We start from the raw sequence: 20,534 nt of genomic DNA, 5'->3' as shown, positions 1-20,534 counted from the left end.
CTCAGTAAACAGTTCCATAAGATTATTCAAGAATTTTTCGAAAAATGATTTTTTAGTTAAGACTTGTACTGACGTCAACCTGTACCCCAAATACAGGAGCAAGGTGTCTGTTGCCTCCAGCTAATACTGCACAGTCAGACCCAAAATCATTGTACTCCTTGAATACTTTGTTTGATGGTAGACAGCTGGATTGGCTGAATTTCTTGTGGATTTCTGTTTCAGTATTTCATTTATCAGGTAAAAAGGGGCTACTTTATTCTAAGGAGAATTTGTCAGAATTTTGACATGGCTCAAAGATTGTAGCTTAAACTGCTAGACAAAAATATCTTTCATTTTTGGTGTATATATGTCTTTGTGTTGAATCCAGGTTAGTTTTAGCTTGGGAGTGTTTATAATATTCCCTAGAGAAGTGAGCACTCTGGAGTTTTTCTAAATTGATGAGGAGGTTGCATCATGGATGACCAGGGTTGTGGTTTGTTAGGAGGCAGCATAGCCAGTGACAATAATGTGTGTGTGTGTATGGCAGAGGTAGGTAACAAGCATATTGGGAATGTAGAATTTGTACATATGCCTTATTTATTTTAAACAAATTTCTTTTTAAAAAAGATTTATTTGACAGGTGGTGTGGGGAGAGGGAGGGAAAGGGAGGGAGGGAGGGAGGGAGAGAGAGATTTTCTGCCTGCTGGTTTACTCCCCAGATGACTGCAACAGCAGGGCTGGGCCAGGCTGAAGCTAGGAGCCAGGGGCTTCTTCAGGTCTCACACATGGATGCAGGCACATGGATGCAGGGACACAAGCACTTTGGCCATCTTTCTCAGGTGCGTTAGCAGGGAGATTGGATTGGAAGTAGAGTAGCCAGAACTCAAACCAGTGCTCATATGGGATGCTGGCGTAGCAGGCAGTGGCTTAACCTGATGTGCCATAACACTGGCCCCACTTAAATGTATTGTTATTATAGAAATACTGTCTATCATAGAAAATTTAGGAATAAGAAATGACATTTCAGAAGTAATCACTGTTAAGATTTTGCTTTAAATTATCCTGATCCTTGTGTGCATATGCATGTGTGTGAACATTCATACATGTTTGTTTTCGGAAAAGGGAACCTATACTATAAATGTTCTGTAAGTTGTATTTTTAGCTGTATCTGTTTGTTCACAATTTTGCTAGAACACTATCACTAATGTATGTTAACTTGTCATTGATGGCTATATCACATATTTTGGACCTTTGCTTTTATTTTTTCTTTTATATTCTAATCTTGCAATCACTGACTGATAGAGGCTTTCTCAATTTTAGCCCAGTGAGGCGGCCCCCTTCCCACTGTCCAGCCAGTCGACGGGTTACATGTTGCTGCTCCCCTGCCCTGAGACCACTCCCTAGCTGAAGAGTGCTGTGAAACGGGTGACTGCTGATGGCTCATCTTCATTTGCTGTTTTCTTCTTGCAGGAGACAGAGCACGTGGTGCCCAGCCAGTCAGAGTGTCAGGGCAGAGCCGGGACGCCAGCTCACGAGAGTCCACAAAACAATGCCTTCAGGTGCCAAGAAACAGTGCGACTGCAGCCAAGGTGGGCCTTCGCTGTCAGAAACTGTGCCTTGCCTGAGCATCCTCTCCCAGGGATGCCAACTTGTGTGCTTGCCACCCGCACACAAGCCAAGGCCTCCTGGCTTTTGTTGTTAGTCCTTAGAGCCAGAGAAGCTGCGATCAAAGGGTTTAGTAGGACAGTCGTGGGGTCAGAGAGAAATGCAAACAACCTACTTTGCCTATTTTCTATAGGAAGATAATCATACTTTAGACTCAGGGAGGAATGTGGACAGATTCTGCTCTTGGAAAGAAATTCTATTTTCATTTATTCCTCCTTTATTCCATGCCACAGTGGATTAGGATTTTCCTCTGTGATAATGATAAGTCAATGATGACCATGTAGGCATCATGCCAATTGTTCTTCACCTATGATCTCACTTAGCCTTTCCTAGTTGGCTCAGAAGCCTAGGTACTCATAGCCCCATTGTATAGAGGAGCCCGAGGCTCAGAGACATTAAGGTGCTTTCCTGATGATGGGTAAATAAAAAAGACTAGCCAGAATTTGAACCTACAAATGTGTGAATATGGCATGGCAAGTGCATCTTGTGTCCTTACTCAAGTGTCACCCAGTGACCTTAGCTCTGAGGCCGTCTGAGGACTGGCCTTCCTAGCTGATTACACCACGTGGAGGCTGTTGTGGATCCAAGGTAAGGATATGTATGGAAAGCTGCCTGCAGAAAGCTGGCGTGGTGTTCCGACGGGAGCCTCCCATTGCAGCTGTCTATGGAAAGTCTCTTGCGGAAATAAACCGAAGAAAGAATTCCAATGCTGGCTGTGTCAGGTTGTGTCAGCTGTCTTTGTAGGATCCTGTGTGTGGTGTAATCATAGCCCTTACTCAGAAAGGGTATGCTGCACTTCCTGGCGTGACCTTTAGATCTTTTTTTCTGAGTCCAAATGAATCAAGTACAGAGAAGATTGGCTGTGCTGTGTGATTGTGCTTTAAGGTATCCAACATACTGAACTTAAAATCGTAGAACCCCGAAGGATTAGAGAGGACTCCAGTGGTCAGATGATCCCCTGGCCAAGAAGATTCATGGATACCTTTTTAAAAAACACTTCTCACAAGTTACTACCTTTTATCTTTGTTTAATCTGACCTCAGGTGTAGTACCTGTTGGACTCAACCTTGTCATTTCTCCAGTCATCGGGATAGTGTCCCTTCTATTTGAAGCCTGATTGTAATGGTTAGAATGGATTTATACAGTGACCATGTCTCCCTCTCCCCCTCCCCCATCAGCCTCATGACTGCCTCCGTCAGCAAGATTAAGGTCAACTAATTCCCATGCACATTTTAAAAAAGTATAAAAACAAAACAAACAAAAACCAAAGTTAAAGCATTCGTGCTTGTGTGTGGAATGTATGACAGTCTTTCGGGGGTAGATACTCAGCAGAGACCAATAAGGACAAATGGTATTTGCAATTAACCTTCTCAAGTTTGGCAAACTTGCAACCATTTTATATTCCATCTATTGTGAGGATGCTAACTGGTGATTTTACTGTTGTCAGAAGGAAAGTTAGAAACTGAATAGGGCTCTGTGGTGGAAATCATTCATGTATGACTAGTTAAGAGAGAAGAGTATTGAATGAAATAGCTCTCTGGGTGTACGAGCAGCAGTTCTTAGAGTTGGGGTGGGAGAAATTACCCTTAGTGTAGATTCTCAGAGATCCATGGTACTTTGCTTCAGAAATAAAAAAGATGAACGCACACTCACACCAGAGAGAGAGAGATGTTTTTGTGAAATTTTAGGCAGCTCCTAGACCTCCTGTGCATGCCCAGAAAAAAAACCAGATAGAGTGAGTGAGCAGCCTGCCTCTTTAAGTCAGAGTTGTGTTCTAGCCTCCAGTGGTAGGACAGCTTTTCCTGGTAAAAGCAGATCTGGTCTCTCTTTACCCCCTTAGCAAGCCTCCACAGGACCCCAGATATTTATCCTTCCCTGCTGCAGAACTCCAGACCCTACTTTGGTAACATTGAGCCTTCTAAGATAGCAGCATTCTAGAAGGTTCCATGCACCAGCATAAGTAATCACAGGATTTGGTGCTAAGTCACAGATCAGGAGCACTGTTAGGCCAGCTATCTCTGGTAATATTAAATTTAGTATTCAGATTGGGCTGGGAACCATTAAAATATGCTGTTATTTATCACAGCCTTGGTGGCGCCACCCAGGGACATCCTAGTGGAACACAAAACTATCTCAAACTGTTACAAGGATTGTGAAATTGGATGAACTGGTGAAATAGGATCTGGGGCTAAAAACAGCTTTGAGTCAGGTAGTTCACATTCCTGATAGCCTTCCTCTTCTCTTTTAAGCCAGCAAGTGGCCAAGTTCAGGCATATCATGCCCAATAAGATCTTGATAGAGACATGATACTGTAATAGAACACGCCGTTCCTAGGTCTTGCTCCAAGTACAGGGAAGAAGCCAGGCTAAATCTCAGCAAGTGTGAAATGCCACCTTCTTGGGGGTGGGGAGAATTATTAACTTGATGAATAACACAAGTGATAGAGGAAAGATCTTCCTGTAGCCAGGAACCATCAGAGGGTCGTAGTTCTCTTGTGTTCGACTAGAAGGAGTTGTTAGTCTTCAGCGAAGAAAATCCCTTGCAGAAGTGGGATTTTTGGAGCCATTTGAAGTCATGGTGGATATTATGTTTCCATGCACACCAAGAAGTTTCATACTTACAGCTCTCAGAGTGTACTGTACCTTGGGCTCTTTCTAGCACAAGAGCTTTATTTGTTTCTGTGGATGTGAGTGTGTTTTGCTTAAGTTTGAGTGCATCAATATTATGCTGGTTTTCTAATGGCACTTTCTCAAGTGACTATAAGCCTGTGGCTTAAAACAAATTGAATTTATTGTACTACACTTTTGTAGCTGTCCAACATGACTCTCAGTTGGCCAAAATAAAGGTGCTGGCAGCACCGTGTTTGGATTTAGAGGCTCTAGGGGAGAATCGGACCATTCCTTGCTTTTTCTTGAGTTTCCAGAGGCTGCCCACATTCCATAGCTCATGGCTCCCTCTTCCATCTTTAAAGGCAACAACACTTCCTCTGACCATAGTCACATACCCCTCTGCCCACAGCAAGGAAAGATTTCCTGGTCTTGAGGATTCATGTGATTAGATTGGGCTCCCAGGATGATCTGGGTTCATCTCCCTGTGAAAGGTCATTAACCACATCTGTAAACTATTTTTTAAAATGTAAAGTAACATGGAGGGGGTACAGACCAGGAAAGAGGAAGTGGACAATTTTGGGGGCAGGAGGACCTTTCTGCCCACTTTCCATGAGGAGACTTCAGAACACTCATCAAGGGGAGGCATTGTGACACAGTGGGTTAAGCCTGTGCTTGTTATGCTACAATTTGTGTTGGAGAGCTGGTTCTAGTCCCGGCTACTATCTTTCCAGTCCAGCCTCCTGCTTGTAGGCCTGCCACTCCTGTGGGAGGACCCTGATGGAATACCTGGTTCCTGGCTTTGGCCTGACCCAGCTCTGGCTGTTGTGGGCCTTTGGGGAGTGAACCAGCAGATGAAAAATCTCCCTCTCTCCCACTTTGTCTACCTTAAAAATAAACAAATAAATCCTTTTCTTATAATTCATGGAAAACAAAATTAAAAACTTGAGTTCAAAAAATTTGAAATGTATGGGTAGTTTCTTCATAACATGCAAGTTTTAGGAAAGGTTTTTAACCTTTTTTGAGAGGCGGAGAGCAGGTGTGAGCACCAGAGCACTGAGATTCAGTGATGAGCTCCTGACATGCCCTAGACTGCCAGGGCTGGAGTGGGTCAAAGCTGGGAGCTTAGAATACAACCTGGCTCCCCCGCACGTGTGCCAGGAGCCCTATTACTTGAGCCTCCTTTCCTGCTTCCCAGGATCTCCATTTGCATGAAATAGGAGTCCTTAGCTGGAGCCAAGACTTGGTCCAAGCTACTCAGATAAGCGATGTGGGCTTCTTAACCATTAGGCTAAATGCCTACTCTTCAGTTTGCAGAACGCTTGTACTTGTTTATTTTTCTCCAGGGAAACATCTGTAAAGCATTTATCCTGTGTGCTCATCACCCTCCAAAGCGTTTCAAACGCCTGCACTAACCTCTTCGAACTCCGGGTTTGCTTGCTCTTCTGGATTTCCTCAACAGAGTCCATCATAGGTAGGATTTCCATCCCCGGCAAGCCATTCATTGCAGCCTCGCTGCCATTGGCTGCCCCCAACCTCCACCTTGGCAGCACAGGGCTGCACGTCAGAGGTTTCGGACTAGGAGTCCTACAGGGAGCACACCAGGAGACGTGTTTGGCTTAGATGGTGTTTTAAAATATTTTGAGTCAGTCTTTAAAAATCAAGATTTTAACATTTTTACTGATTTCTGCCTTCTTCGGTAAAAAGCCCCCTTTTTATAGAGAAGTGATGAACTGGGGCTGAGGAGTAGCTCTCGCTGTTTTTCCCCACAGTTTCTGCTTGCTGCTGTCTATTCATTTATGCTCATTGCCAGGCACTCACAGGCATTTGACTTACAGTGCCGGCTCCAACCCTTTCTTCCTGGCAGCTGCTCATTCTGGGAACGCTGGCTGCCGGGAGTCCGAGTCCTAATATAGTGGTGGCTGATAGGTCTTGATGTACTGCTTTCTCTGATGACCTGTGGACACGATAACAGATAGCACATATACAGTGGAGGGTGTTACAATGTTCGGGCATGCTCTTCAATACCTGGTGTTTTGGAAAGCATTTAAAATTATAGAACTATACTTTGTAAGAGTTGGAAGAAGTCGTAGTATCCTTGAATATGAGTACAACACTCCCATTTTCTAGTTTGGCACCCAATGAGGCTGTGGTTTGCTTAGCTTCTCACTTCCCTTGGTAATAGAACCGAGAGGAGCACCATCAATCCATTTAGAGCAGCCACTTGATGAATATGCATCAGTCTGACTGATTTTTATAGCTCAAGCTAGCACCAATCCTATAAACCCTCAGAAATGTCAAAGGGGGAATTTGTGAATGTAAGAGAATACTAATGCAGTCTGGGGTTTCTTACCAAGCTAAGTAAATTTACTTTTGAGAGTGATTAACTCACTTACATTTAAAATATTGTTTTAAAATTTATGACAGCATTAAAGTTTTAACATCATTAACGACCTTGTCTGTATCAACAGGAGCTATTTGGTAGCATTATCTTACTACTAATGAGCTTGATGGCCACATTTGCAAGTTTGAGTTCATGGACCTCTTTCTTCATCTGGAAGTCTCCTGTGAGAGGGCCCTAAAGATCTTTAGCAGGGATAATGGCCTTGGATGACTTGGGTTTTTGTGACATTTCAGATTAACAACAACAAAAAAAGACAACAAAACCCCAAAAAGCTGGAGGCTTTGTTGCTTTATGGAGAGAGGAAGTGTTACTGGCAGCAACTTTTCCACAGGGGATAAAGTCCTTTCATCTTTTGTTTCTCTGTGTGTGTGTGTGTGTGTGTGTGTGTGTTAATAGCTAATTGTTTCTTACTTCAGTGCTTTTCCTAGGAGTAAGGAGAGTCTGAGTTCTGCTGAAAGGGGGAAGAGCGGTAAAGACAATGCCGACCCAGAGGTTTTACTCAAACAAAAGACCCCTTCCCCTCCTTGGACTGCAGCAGAGCAGGACTCCTGCCAGTTTCCAGCTTGTGCTCCTTCCTCCTTAGATCGGGTTTGCTTCTTAAATGGAGGGAGGCAGGGATAAAGTATGGAGATAATTTTAAAAACAAAGTTTATCTTGACAGTGCTTTGGGGTTCCCTGATGCACAGCTGGGTAATGAGTGGGTTCTGACATGGTATCCAGTGCTGGGACGGAACCATGAGGCTAGGGCTCTGCTTCGCCCTGCAGCCACAGAAACAGTCTGATGGAAGGAACGGAATATTTGAATTCAAAAGTGCAGGGACTTGCGTCATGTCTGTCAGGTCATTGGTCGCTTCAGGCAAATCCCTCCTCTAACCTAAGGAGTTTAGGTCCAAAGATGACTGAGGCTCCTGGCTCTTCCCATGGAAGATGAGCACTCGAGGTTGAAAGGCTTTGATCCACGGAAAGACTTGAGCTTAAGAATACAAGCCTTGCAGACACAGATAAATAATTCCCCTTCTCTGCTGTAGAGCACAAAAACCCCACACCAGATCTTTAAACTGCTGATTGAAAAAGTGCCCACATTTGATTATTTGGGGCATGAAATCATCTTTTTTTTTTTTTTTTAAGGAGTCTGCTCTTGATCATTTAATAAATTCCTAGTGCTCTCACCAGTTAATAATCAGACATAAGGATAAAAAGGAAACTTCAGAGTTCTCATTAAAAATAATAAAAAAATTAAGTGAAATACTGGTAAATACAGAAAATCCTGAGAACCCAAATGTCTTATACTCTTACCACCAATATATACTGTTATGATTACAGTGTATGTTCTTATGTTGCTGTTAATGTTGGTATAAAAATGAATTTTGTATGAAAGGGACTTCTCAATGCATTAGGATTTAAATCTGCTATAAGCACTAGTTTTAACTTTTTTATTTCAAAGTATTTTTAAGTTTACAAAACTAAAGTTGTAGAGTTGTATTAAGAGTTCCCATATGCCCCATGTCTTATATTGGTGTAGTTGTCACAGTTAGTATATTTGTCACTATTTAAATCACAACCAACTTTCCCTGGTTTTTAAAATCTAACATCCCTCCATCCCTCCCACTTCTCCCAGCCTCTGGTAATGAACACTCTGTGTTCGTATTCTTCCTTCCTTCCTTACATCCATCCATCCATCTTCCTTCCTTCTCTTTTTTTCTCAGCTTCTATTGATGAGGGAGAACACATGGTGTTTGTCTCTCTGTGTCTGGCTTATTTCACTTAACATCATGTCCTGCAGTTCTATCCATTTTGCTGCAAATGATATGATTTCATTGTAATGGCTGAATAGTATTTCATTGAGTATATAGGCCACATTTTCTTTATCCATTCTTTTGGTGGTGGACACATTGATTCTATATCTTTGTTACTATGAACAGTGCTGCAAGAAACATGGTGGAGCAGGCATTTCTTTATACATTGATTACATGTCAGTTTGATATATATTCAGTAGTAGAATTTCTGGGTCACATGGCAGTCCTAGTTTAGAAAGAAATCTTCATACTATTTTCCATAATGGTGGTCTAATTTACATTCCCATCAACAGTATATAAGAGTTCTCCTTTACCCACCTCTTTACCAGCATTGCAATACACCCCCCCAACCTAGTTGAAGGTGTTGCTATAGAACCCCCAAATCTGGAATTGCTCACCCAATGCTCAGAAAGCCAATCACTTACATTGGGATGGTGGAAGAAAGTAGATATATATGTAACACACTGAGCAAGGAGCTGGGCAGCTATTGGTTAATTCCCTCTGAGTTACGTGTGCAGATTCTTAAAGATTGATATTGGGGCTGAGAGGTGCAAATTAAGTTCATGTCCAAGTTCCTGGTTAATCAGTAGTGTTCATGACCTTCCTTTGGTTGGTTGTGATGCCGTGTTCTTTAGGGAATCTTTATGATGACCAGGTGGGCTTCACTTGGTCTGGGGGAGTTACATGTAACTGGTAGTTAACTTCTGCCCTAGACCTGGACTTCCCCTAACAAACCTCTCTGGACAGTGCTGGCCAACAAGGTTTTATCTGTTGGGTACACAGATGACTGAGCACACTGATCAGAACCTTGTGGGGCCAGCTGTATCACTCCAGCAATTCAGTGAATTCCTTTTGATATGGGACAGGCAGGAACACCTTGGTCTAATGGAGACAGACAAGAGGCTGGGATCTTACATTTACATCATAGGGGTTTGGCGTCACCAGTATATTTACTTTCTGTCTTTTTGATCACAGGCATTCTAACAGGGATGAGGTGATAACTTATTGTGGTTTTGCTTTGTATGTCCCTGTTGGTTAGTGACATTGAGCATTTCTTCATATGCCTGTTGGCCATTTGTATTTGTTCTTCTGAGAATCGTCTATTCATGTCCTTTTCCCATTTCTTAACTGGATTAGTGGTTTTTTGGTTGTTGAGGTTTCTGAGTTTCTGAAATATTCATGACTTGAATTCTTTGTCACAAGCAGCTTGCAAATATTTTCTCCCATTCTGTCAGATGCCTCTTCACCATATTGATTTCTTTGTTGTACAGAAGATTCCAAGTTTAGTTCAGGCACTAATTATTTGAAGTAGGCCCCAAAGAAGGAAAATAGACAAGAATGCATTCTGACTACACAATATTTATATTTAATAGTATACTTTTTAGACATGGGACCAGTTAGTTGAATAATAGAGTAGTAGACGAATCATCACAATTTTGGTGAGTTCATCGGTGACTAAAATGAACCAAAGTAATTTTCTGTAACAAGCATTCTAATATATAATCTCTAAAAGGAACACGTTTTTACAAGCTTTGGTGTCATTATAGCCCTATGGCCCCAGTACTTGGATCCGTGCACCCAAGTAAGAGACCCAAAAGAAGTTCCTGGCTTTGGACTGCCCTAACTCCAGCATGTGTGGCCATCTGGGGAGTGAACCAGCAGATGAAAGATCTTTCTTTGTCTGTCTCTCCCCCTTCTTCTTTCTGTAACTCTGCCTTTCAAATAAATAAAAAATCATAAGAGAGAAAAGAGAAAAGTTTGTCCTTAACATCTGAATGTTATGAAAATTTTCTAGCTTAACTTCAAGTAGATTTGAGAGGAATTTCAGTAATGATTATAGGAGAAAATCTAATTTAGAACTTTGACCAGCTCATTACGTGTTCATGTTTCCAGGGTTCATGGAATGAAGCTATTTCTTTCTTAACTCTTCTTCTCACAGAGGCAATGGCTACTCCCATACTTCTGTTGCAGTGTTTGTCAATAAGATTATTCCTCTTCACGATTTACATTAAATACTATATATACACAGATTATACATAGTGACACACACAACCTGCACTGTCGCTCCCCCTCTTCACGGAGGAACGACACTAGACCCTGCGCTGTTCTTTTGTCTGCTCGGCCCTCCCCGGGTTTGCTGCTGGTCCTTCCCGGGTTGGCTGCTGACCCTTCCACCTCCGTGGAAGGGTGGCTCCCCCTGCCACTTTCCCCACTTCCGCGGGGGAGTGGCACACCGCCGGCCGGCTCTCTCGGGGGCTGCTCAGATGTTATCCGGATGTTCCCTTTAGATGTTCCTGGTGCATGTTGTCTCTCTCCTCCTTTATAGTCCTCTTCCACCAATCCCAACTCTGCTACCCACATGCCGAGTACGCTGCTCTCCTCCAATCAGGAGCAGGATCAGCTCCTGCAGGTTATTGGTCGAACTGGAGGCAGCTGTGTAGAAGTTGTTTACTCCTCTCCCAGCGCCATGTTGTGGGAGAGCAGATGCATAGAATAAGTCTTAATTCCAGTAACTTAGTCTAGTCCGAGTTGCTCCCCACATGCACCACCCCCTCCTCTCATTTATTTAAATATCTCTGTAAATTTTTGTCCCAATTAATGTTTTATTCCTTTCCATATAATAGAAAATATTATGTATCACACTTAATAGCTGGGATATGCTCCATTGTGTGGATACACCATCATTTATCTGACTAATTGCAAAGTATTTGGTATTTTGTTATTTTGAGAATTTATATTTGTAGATATTGCTTTAAGTGGAAAATATTTATTTGTTTATTTATTTATTTGAAAGTCAAAGTTACACAGAGAGAAGGAGATAGAGAGAGAGAGAGAGGGGTCTTTCATCTGCTGGTTCACTCCCCAATTTGCAGCAACAGCCAGAGCTGCACACTAATCCGAAGCCAGGAGCCTCTTCTGAGTCTCTCACACAGGTGCAGGGGCCCAAGGACTTGGGCCATCTTCTACTACTTTCCCAGGCCATAGCAGAGAGCTGGATCAGAAGTGGAACAACCGAGACTCAAACCGGTGCCCATATGGGATGCCAGCACTGCAGGCAATGGCTTTACCCACTATGCCACAGCGCCGGCTCCGTGGCAAACGTTTATAAATATTTTTGTACATCTATCATAGTTTCATTGGTTTTTCTTAAGGGTCAAAGCTGTCTGGACACACAATTTGAAATAATTAGCTTAAATGAGATTTATGATATTGTTTCATGGAAGAAGATTGAAATGTAATGAAGAATTGAGTCTTGAGAGAATTAGTCATGCAGCTGGATTTCTGTTAAGTGTTGGAGTATTAGCATTGTGACTTTGGCTGGAACGTTTGAGCAACTCAGTCTAATCAATCCCTTCCTTCTTCATTGGTTTATGCACTAGTTGTTTCTGTTTCATCCACTAGTCCTTATGGATCTCTAATTCAGTTTGTGCTAAGGGGCAGAGTGCTTCTGGCTCTAACATTCCAAGAGAATATTGCTAAGTCATGCTGATGATAGAACAATTCTTTGTTGTGTGGGATTGGCCCACGCATAGCAGGGACTCTGGCATCTGGCTCCAGCCCACAGAATGCCAGTAGACATTCCCAGCTTCTGAGATAGTCACAAAGAACCCCCAAATTTTTGATCTTTTGTATATCACGGCCTTGTAAGAAATGCCAGTCTGTGTGATTGGTATATCATTATCAACCATGTTTTATGTGAAATTTTATTAACATGGGCACACATTCATGATGTGTTCACATGTGGGAAAACTAACAACTATATAACTATTGCATCATGATCCTATTTTTGCTTACTATGTATTTATGTACAGAAACATACTGAAAAGATAAAAATCAATATTTTATTGGTGACGACTTTTGGACAGATGATTGTGGGCAACATAAAAAATATGTGTGCTTTTGCTTTCCAAAATTGAACCCCTATTAAATTTGTAATGGGGGAAGTGAATTAATTTATAAGTACAAGAAAATAATAGTACCTATGGTTTCTCTGGCATTACTTATTAACTGTCTTACTTTGGAGCATATAGGAATATTAGGAGATAATGAATTTATATTTTGTTCTTGTTAACTAAGAGAAGCCTAAAAGTAATTTTCAATGATACCTGTGGCTTTTATGCTTTGGGTTAGTTGGTATCAGAAAGGAAATACTAAAGATCATTTTGTAAAGGGTATGATGATAATCAAAATCAGAATTTGTGTCCTAGCTGTGTCTTTCCTTGAGTAATTGACTCTGGATGGAAGCGGTTTCTCCTTAGACCGTTGAGCTGTGCCAAGCTTCTCAGGCGTGCAGTAGCACTGAATTCTTAGAGCACCCTATGACCTCGCAGATACCAAAAACAAAGGAAATACCAAGGCTCACTCAAATGAGGTGGGGTCCAAGAGGAGGAAGATTCAGAGGGAGTGGAAGCAGAAGTAAGCCAGATGTTAGAGGCTTCCCGGACAATGCCTTGAATGTAGCACCAACACAAAATAATTTGACCACACCCAGCCTATTGAATAAATCCAAACACATATAATAGAGCCCCTGGGAAGGGCCTAGAAAATGTATCCAAGATACTGCCCCATAGAGAGGAAGGGCCTTGGTGGTAGTCAGACTTGAATGCTAATTCTAGCCTTGCTACTTCCATGGACAAATTCCCTAACCTCTCTGGGCTTTAGTTTGTTCAGAATTGCAGTGGAAATGAAAATGCCTACTTTACAGAGCTCCTGTTATGAGGATTACACGAGACAGCCCGTGTCCAGCTTTGTTTCAGGGCAGGTCCCACTGCAGGTGCTCACTAAGTGCAGGTCTCACTAAGTGCAGGTCTCCATCCAGCTGCACACGAGCCACTGCCCACGCAGCCCTCGTTCTCTTCTCCCCTCCGTTCATCAAGTTCCAACCTTGAGTCAAGCTCGTTCCCAGATTCTCCTGCACTTTGCTCTCTTTCTGACAGCCAGTTTGATTTCTGCAGTTGGAATATGTTCAACTGGATTAGGCACATTGTTAAGCTCAAAGTTCTTGATTTATATCTTCAAATAGGAAATATGCCACTTTTCTTATAGTTCTTTTGAATGTATGAAATTAGTGCCATGCTGAACTTACTAGTTTAGTAGTGTAGTAATATTCCTTTTTAAAGATTTACTTATTTGAAAGGCAGAGTTAGAGGGAGAGACAGAAAGAGCTCTTCCATCCACTGGTTCATTCTCCAAATGTCTGTAATGTCCAGGACTGGGCAAGGTTGAAGTCGGGAGCCAGGAGCCTCTTCTGGGTCTCCCAGCTAGGGGGCAGGGGCCCAAGGACTTGGGCCATCTTCTACTTTCCCAGACACTTTGGCAGGGAGCTAGATTGGAAGTGGTGCAGCCAGGACTTGAACCGGCACTCATGTGGGATGCTGCTGTTGCATGCTGTGGTTTAACCCCTTACACTAGAATGCTGGATCCTTTATTGACACTTTTTAAAAATCTTATTTCAATGGCTGACAGAGGGAGAGAGGCCCAGAGATTTTCAGTCTCACGGTTCACCCCTCAAATATCTGCAACAGTCAGGGCTGGGCCAGGCTGCAGTTGGGGGCCTGAAACTCCATCCAAGTGTGGGTGGCACAGACTTAACCACTTGTGTCTCTGACACTAACTTAGCCTTAATATGGGCAATGAATTCATTAATTTTTAGTCCATGTTCTTGTCGCTTGCAGAGATAGCAATAGTAAGTGAAGACAGCAAATAGAAACAAAGCTTATTGGGCATTGGGGGAATAAAAGTACATTCATGCTGGAGTGTGGGAAAAATATGCAACATGAGTGGTCCAAGGAGTTGCCCATAAACTAGGGAGGAAAAAAAAAAAATCTGAAAATGGTACTTGGGATTAGGAAGGTCTGAGAATAAGAGGATGGGAGAGTGGAAAAGCTCCATCTAAGCACCCAAAAGATGGGTGCAGTACCCCTAAGTCAGATCCAAGGTGGGGAGAGAATGGTCTCCTACCTTCCATCTCATATGTGCCTTGCTCCCAAGTGTGACAGATGCATGATGGGAAGGTAGGTGTTTCGATTGACAAGTCTGAGGATACATCAGGTGTCTGGGGGGTGGGGTGCTGTGGCCTGTGATTTCTGGCTCCTCAGCCCTAGCTAGCTGCCTGCCTATCCATATCACCCTCACCCCTCAGGCAAGCAGTAACCTACATACCCTTCATCTCATGCCAAGGGTGCATCATCAGGGACAAGAAGGGGCTGGAGTGTGGTGAACTTCAAAGAGAACGGGTAAAAAAAAGTCAAGAAAATTGTTCACAGCCAGACTGCCTAGGGCCTGGGTGCCAGGTTGTGGATTTTGGATTTTGTCTAAGTCCAGAGGGAAGCCAGTGGAGCCTATAAACAGGAGAATAATATGCTCAGAAGTACGTCTTCGAAGACCACTCTGGGTACTGTGTGTTGCGCTCAGGAAGACTTCTGGGAAACTAATAAATCATCCATGTGGGAGGTGGTGGTTGGAGGTCAGGGTAGAAGGAAGTGGGCATGTGAAGGACAGAGACTTAGACAGACAGATAGACAGACAGAAAGTCCTATCTATCTATCTATCTATTTGACAGGTAGAGTTATAGACAGTGAAAGAGACAGAGAGAGAGAAAGGTCTTCCTTCCTTTGGTTCAATCCCCAAATGGCTGCTACGGCCGAAGACAGGAGCCAGGTGCTTCTCCTGGTCTTCCATGTGGGTGCAGGGCCCAAGCACCTGGGCCATCCTCCACTGCCTTCCCGGGCCACAACAGAGAGCTGGACTGGAAGAGGAGCAACCAGGACTAGAACCAGCACCCATATGGGATGCCGGCGCTGCAGGAAGAGGATTAACCAAGTGAGCCACGGTGCTGGCCCCAGGACTCTCTCCTTTCAAGAAAGAAAACCATTAAGAAGGACAGGTAGCATTTAGGCTTGTTTAACATGTACTAATGTCTGCTCAAATTTGTGCGTTTTCTTAAAATTCTTTTGTTCCTAGAGCTATCCTGAATCGTACTTGAAAAGAGAGTCAGAAGCCTGAGTATCAGTTGCAATATCACTGTTCCCTGTGCAGCGTGTATTCATAACTATTCATCTGGTTTTTACCATCATTCAAATTGTACTTTCCCACTGCCCAGTCATTTGTGATGGCCTGGGCCCTTCACCCTGTCTGCCCTGAAAACAGTCTTCACCTGTCTGATTGGTATTTTCTTTGACTTTAAGCTCCAGAAACACAGGAATTGTTTCTGCTTTGCCCCATTGTTCACTGTCTTAATATAGATTTCCTCCTAGAAGCAGAGCCTAAGGGAAGGACTTGGGTGTAGGAGCTGGTCCCAGGACACGGGAAACAAGGAAGGAGGAAGAGTCAACAGTAGATATCTGTCTTACAAGGTTGATCTTCTGAGAAATTGTTTTAGAAAGGACCTCACTCTTCCCTTTGAATGTTGGGCTACAGTGATGTTACACGCACTGTCCTCTCTGTTGGTTGCAGATCGACCCCAGGGGAGTTAATTCTGCCACACTTCCAGGTTGAGAGAATGAGCTGTGCTTGGCAAAAATATTGAGGCAGGAAAGTAAAGAGGGCTGACGCCGTGGCTCACTAGGCTAATCCTCCACCTGTGGCGCCGGCACCCTGGGTTTAGTCCTGATTGGGGCGCTGGATTCTGTCCCAGTTGCCCCTCTTCCAGTCCAGCTCTCTGCTGTGGCCTGGGAAGGCAGTGGAGGATGGCCCAGGTTCTTGGGCCCTGCACCCGCATGGGAGACCAGGAGGAAGCCCTGGCTCCTGGCTTCTGATTGGTGCAGCACACCGGCCACAATGCACTGGCTGTAGCGGTCACTTGGGGGATGAACCAACGGAAAAAGGAAGACTTTTCTCTCTGTCTCTCTCTCTCTCTCTCTAATTCTGACTGTCAAAAAAAAAAAAAAAAGGTGACAGGTGCTTGAGGTGAGACAATGCAAGTGGGTACAACTGCACAAAGACCTGAGGCATCAGTGCCAACCGCTGGGTCTCCTGGGCTGACCAGTGGCACCAGGAGCAGGTGTCTGATGATTCCTTACTAACATATGCAATGGATGAGGTTTTTCAGGTAAAGTGTTTTGTATCCTACTCAGCAAGCCAGTTGTTGCTCTCATTAGCACTGCCACTAACCTGTTATTAGGGGCTGTGCTATATCATTCAGCCCCTACAAATAAACCTGTTGAATCCCATGTCCTCAATATCCCATCCCTAACCCTGAACTTTACTGGGCCACTGCGTGTTTTAAACCACACCCATGACGACTCTGCCTTCGTCCCTCCTCCAGTCCTGAGGCTGGCCTTGTGGGCCTGACTCACACGGCTCAGCCATTGTCCAGGCGCTTGTGTGGCCCTGGCTGCTTCTGGCATCTGTTCCTGCAGAGTGAGGAGTAGTGCCTCTTCACGCCAGCTGGGCTGCCTCTTAGTTATTCTCTCATCGTGTCTCCCGGGTGTAGCCTTTCTCCTGGGAATGTGTCCCCTGGGAGGCCAGACCAGAAACACTGGGTGACTCCACCACTCAGGAAGTCCCCAACCTGTGCCCTTTCATCACCAGTCTCCTTAAGGCTACCTCACCTGGACCTTTAAGATGATGTTTCCCAATTAGGAATCTCTCGGCGTGCTTGTGGACCGCACATCACCATTTGATTCCTCTGGACATTCTGATCTGTAGGTCTTGACTGAGGCCTGGGAATCTGTTTTGATAATACTGGTTGATTCTGATCTTGAAAGCAGTGGGAGGTGGGGGTGAGGTGGGGCATGGGTCCCAGCCACTTGAAGGGTAGGCCATTGGAGATCCACATTATGCTTTTAGCCATGACGGCCTTGTTCCCTCTGTAGGAGTTCATTGACCTGGACAAATGGCTGTGTGAACTGAAAACTCAGTTCACGGAACATCTGTTGGCTTCTAGTTATTTTGTTTGTGGTCACTTTTCCGTGCCTTGGTTTCTTTATCTTTGAAGTTTAGCTGCCCAGTATTGGACTTCAGTCCTTTAGCACATAATTTTGATAAGAACCAATTAGAGAATGTGTTCAATGAGACTTCAGCTGCCTAGTGCAAGGAATTTTATATTTATGGATATTGAGGAGTGTTATTGTTGCTAATAATATTCCTGGAATTTATTTGAGTCTTGTCTGTGTCTGCATATAGAGCTATTGTTTGTATATAAAGAATGTTTTGCTCAGAGACTTGTCCTCTTGGGATATACCTTTTGTTTTCAAATGAATTTCAGGAAACAGCAGTCATACAGCCAGCCAGCAGCCATCCGGGTATACATTAGCTGTAGCCCAAGTGGTTCTTTCTGATCCAGAGGCTCACTTTAATGCAGGCAAATATCCCGAATTCTTCTTGTCCTATCTGGGATAGGCACTGTTCGGCTCTGAGGCTCTGATTCTGTGTGAAGCACTCAGAAGAATGTGTTCAATGCTCTCCTTTACTCTTTCTGCCTGTGTTTTCTCAGTGGTGGATCAGAAGGGCACTTGCTCATCACTTCAGTAGATCTCTCTGGGGAGAAGCATATTTCCTTATGGGAATGAGAATATTTCATCTTGATGCATGAAGAGGAAGCATGAATGATATTGCAGTCCTTGTATACACTCGGATATATATGTGGATTGGCAGCTGCCCTTAACCCTGGCATGAACATTAATTAAGAAACCTGTGTGTGTCATATGTCAGGATTGGCCCTAGAGATAAAATGTTAAACAAGTCTCAGGCAGACTGTGTCCCATAGAGCTTACTATTACAAGAGATGATCAATTGTACAAGTGCAGAGATGACAGTAGTCTACATAGCAGAAGTGAAGATAAGATACAGCAAGAACATATAGAAGGGAGACGTGATTGGAGGCTACAGGTATCTAAAGGATGAGTGAGTTAATTAGGAGAGACAGTGGAGAGGGAAGAGCATTATGGGCAATTAGGGCCACCTATTTCAAGGCCTACGCTGAAAAGTAGCATAGGACACCACAGAACTAGAAATGCCAACACAGCCAGAACTCAGAATGACACAAGGGGAGGTGCATGCATGCTAAATCCTGCAGGATGTCAGAGAGGCTTCCAGACTGTTGGTCTTTAAATCCAGCGTACAGAAGATGGTGACAAGACCTTGTGTGGGCAAGTTGGGGAGGGAGACCGGGGGCATGCTGTTTTTATCTAGCCAGTCCAGATGAGAGATGACAGTGGCTTGGCCTTAGACGGTAGTGGTGGAGATGAACAGGAAGGCAGAGGTACAAAAGTTACTTGGCATGAGAAATTGAAGAACTTGTGATAAGTTGGCTATTGGGCTTGTGGGAGAGGAAAGTGTAAGCTCACTCTCAGATAACCCTTGGGTATCTTGCTGGAGCTGTTGGGTAGATGGGGACGCTTTTCACTGAGAAAGAGAATACTTTCCTCTGCTAATTTGAGATTAATTAATTGAGAGTAATTGTTGATGTAAACTAAAATGCTAAGCTATAATAGGGCTTTTCACCAATTATCACATCCTGTTGTGGTTCGATACTTGAGCCAAGAAAAGCATCTTCATGCTAACTTGGCTTTGCTGTTTTGAGTTCCCCTAGATTTGTGGGAGAAGTCCATTGCAAGTTGACAGTAAAGGCTGACCCAGCACATGCTTTTTAGGTTCTATCAAAGTGGGGCATCATCAAGTTGCACTGTGGTGGGCTATTGAAAGCTTTGCTGTCACAGGATCCAGGGGGAAGCACTTTTAATATCAGTACACAGTTAAGTTTTGCATTTCTCTATAGAGAAGTTGTTTTATTATTATTATTATTTTAATTACAGTGGTGGTGATGGTAATGGCAGCAAGTGGTGGCAAGAGCAATGGTTGTATACTAGCTGTGTGCTGGTCATAATAGCAGTGGTAGCAACAGGCATAGGTTGTGATGGTGGCATTGGCCTAGAATAGAGGGCAAGTTGCCAGTTGCCATTTCACTTGGCAGAGGACTCTGGCTTTTTTTTTTTTTTTTTTTTTTTTGGACAGGCAGAGTGGACAGTGAGAGACAGACAGAGAAAGGTCTTCCTTTATTGTTGGTTCACCCTCCAATGGCCACTGTGGCTGGCGCACTGCGGCCGGTGCACCGCGCTGATCCAAAGCCAGGAGCCAGGTGCTTCTCCTGGTCTCCCATGCGGGTGCAGGGCCCAAGCACTTGGGCCATCCTCCACTGCCTTCCCAGGCCACAGCAGAGAGCTGGCCTGGAAGAGGGGCAACCGGGACAGAACCTGGCGCCCCAACCGGGACTAGAACCCAGTGTGCTGGTGCCACAGGTGGAGGATTAGTCTCTGGCTTTTCAATCTTTGCCCCTCCCCCCCCCCCAAGCAAGCATTTGATAGGGATGTGCTAGTCACTGTCCAGTTCTTGGGTGCTGGGAGGGTGGAGGTGGGAGGGAGTGTTCTGCTGTGATCCAGTTTCTCTGTAAAAAACTTCATGAAGTTACCTTTAAAGGTCTTTTCAAAAAGGGAATTGGGGACAGCTAGCTACTGTTCCAATTCTCTTTTCATTGCTGAACTTCTCCAGTGAGAAGCTTCCGTTTCTCTTCCTCTTTGGCCATGACCTTTAACTTGTTCAATCTGGTGGCCTTTTCCTTCTCCACTTTCATTCTCATTGTTTCTGGGTGACTTTGATACTTCCCAGCAGTGTGGGATTGAGCAGTTCTCCTGCATGCCCATTCTGCTCCCCTTGCTTTCTTCTTATCCGTAATACTTAACACCTGGTGCACCATAGCTCATCACTGGTCCATTTCTTTATATTTTCTCCCCTTCCTGGAGAATTCAAGTGTGCAGGAGTAGACTTTGTTTTATCTACTGCTTTATTCCAAATGCCTGCACTAATACCTGGAGCACAGTTGACTCTTAAAACATATTTGTTGAATGATTGGATTAAATTACTTAACTGACTTGTTTTCTTATTGGATGTAATAATGCTAATCTCATGCTTTTCTTAAAAATTAAATGAAATAATGTGAGTAAACTGCCTGGTAATCCTGCCTGGCATAGTAAGAGCTGGTGAACTGATAGGAGTAGAATCTTCTCTACACTATTCTGATTTTTTTTTTTTTTGAAATTTTTTGCCAGGCAGAGTTAGACAATGAGAAAGAGAGAGTTATAGACAC

General features: G+C 43.8%; 1 protein-coding gene across 8 annotated transcripts in view; it reads left to right on the top strand.

The window, feature by feature from the left end:
* Positions 1-20,534, top strand: part of FAM13C (family with sequence similarity 13 member C) — a 135,606-nt gene that overhangs the window by 48,390 nt on the left and 66,682 nt on the right. For all 8 annotated transcript variants that reach the window (XM_070057689.1, XM_070057688.1, XM_070057687.1 and 5 more), the window contains one exon: positions 1,450-1,568. In XM_070057689.1, coding sequence (XP_069913790.1) covers positions 1,450-1,568 — 119 coding nt within the window. The remainder of the gene's footprint in view (positions 1-1,449; positions 1,569-20,534) is intronic.

This window comes from Oryctolagus cuniculus, chromosome 15 (assembly GCF_964237555.1).
Source record: "Oryctolagus cuniculus chromosome 15, mOryCun1.1, whole genome shotgun sequence".
In the NCBI taxonomy this organism is placed as follows: Eukaryota; Metazoa; Chordata; class Mammalia; order Lagomorpha; family Leporidae; genus Oryctolagus; species Oryctolagus cuniculus.
The sequence above is the reverse complement of the archived record's forward strand: the minus strand, read 5'-3'. Positions and strand labels throughout refer to the sequence as shown.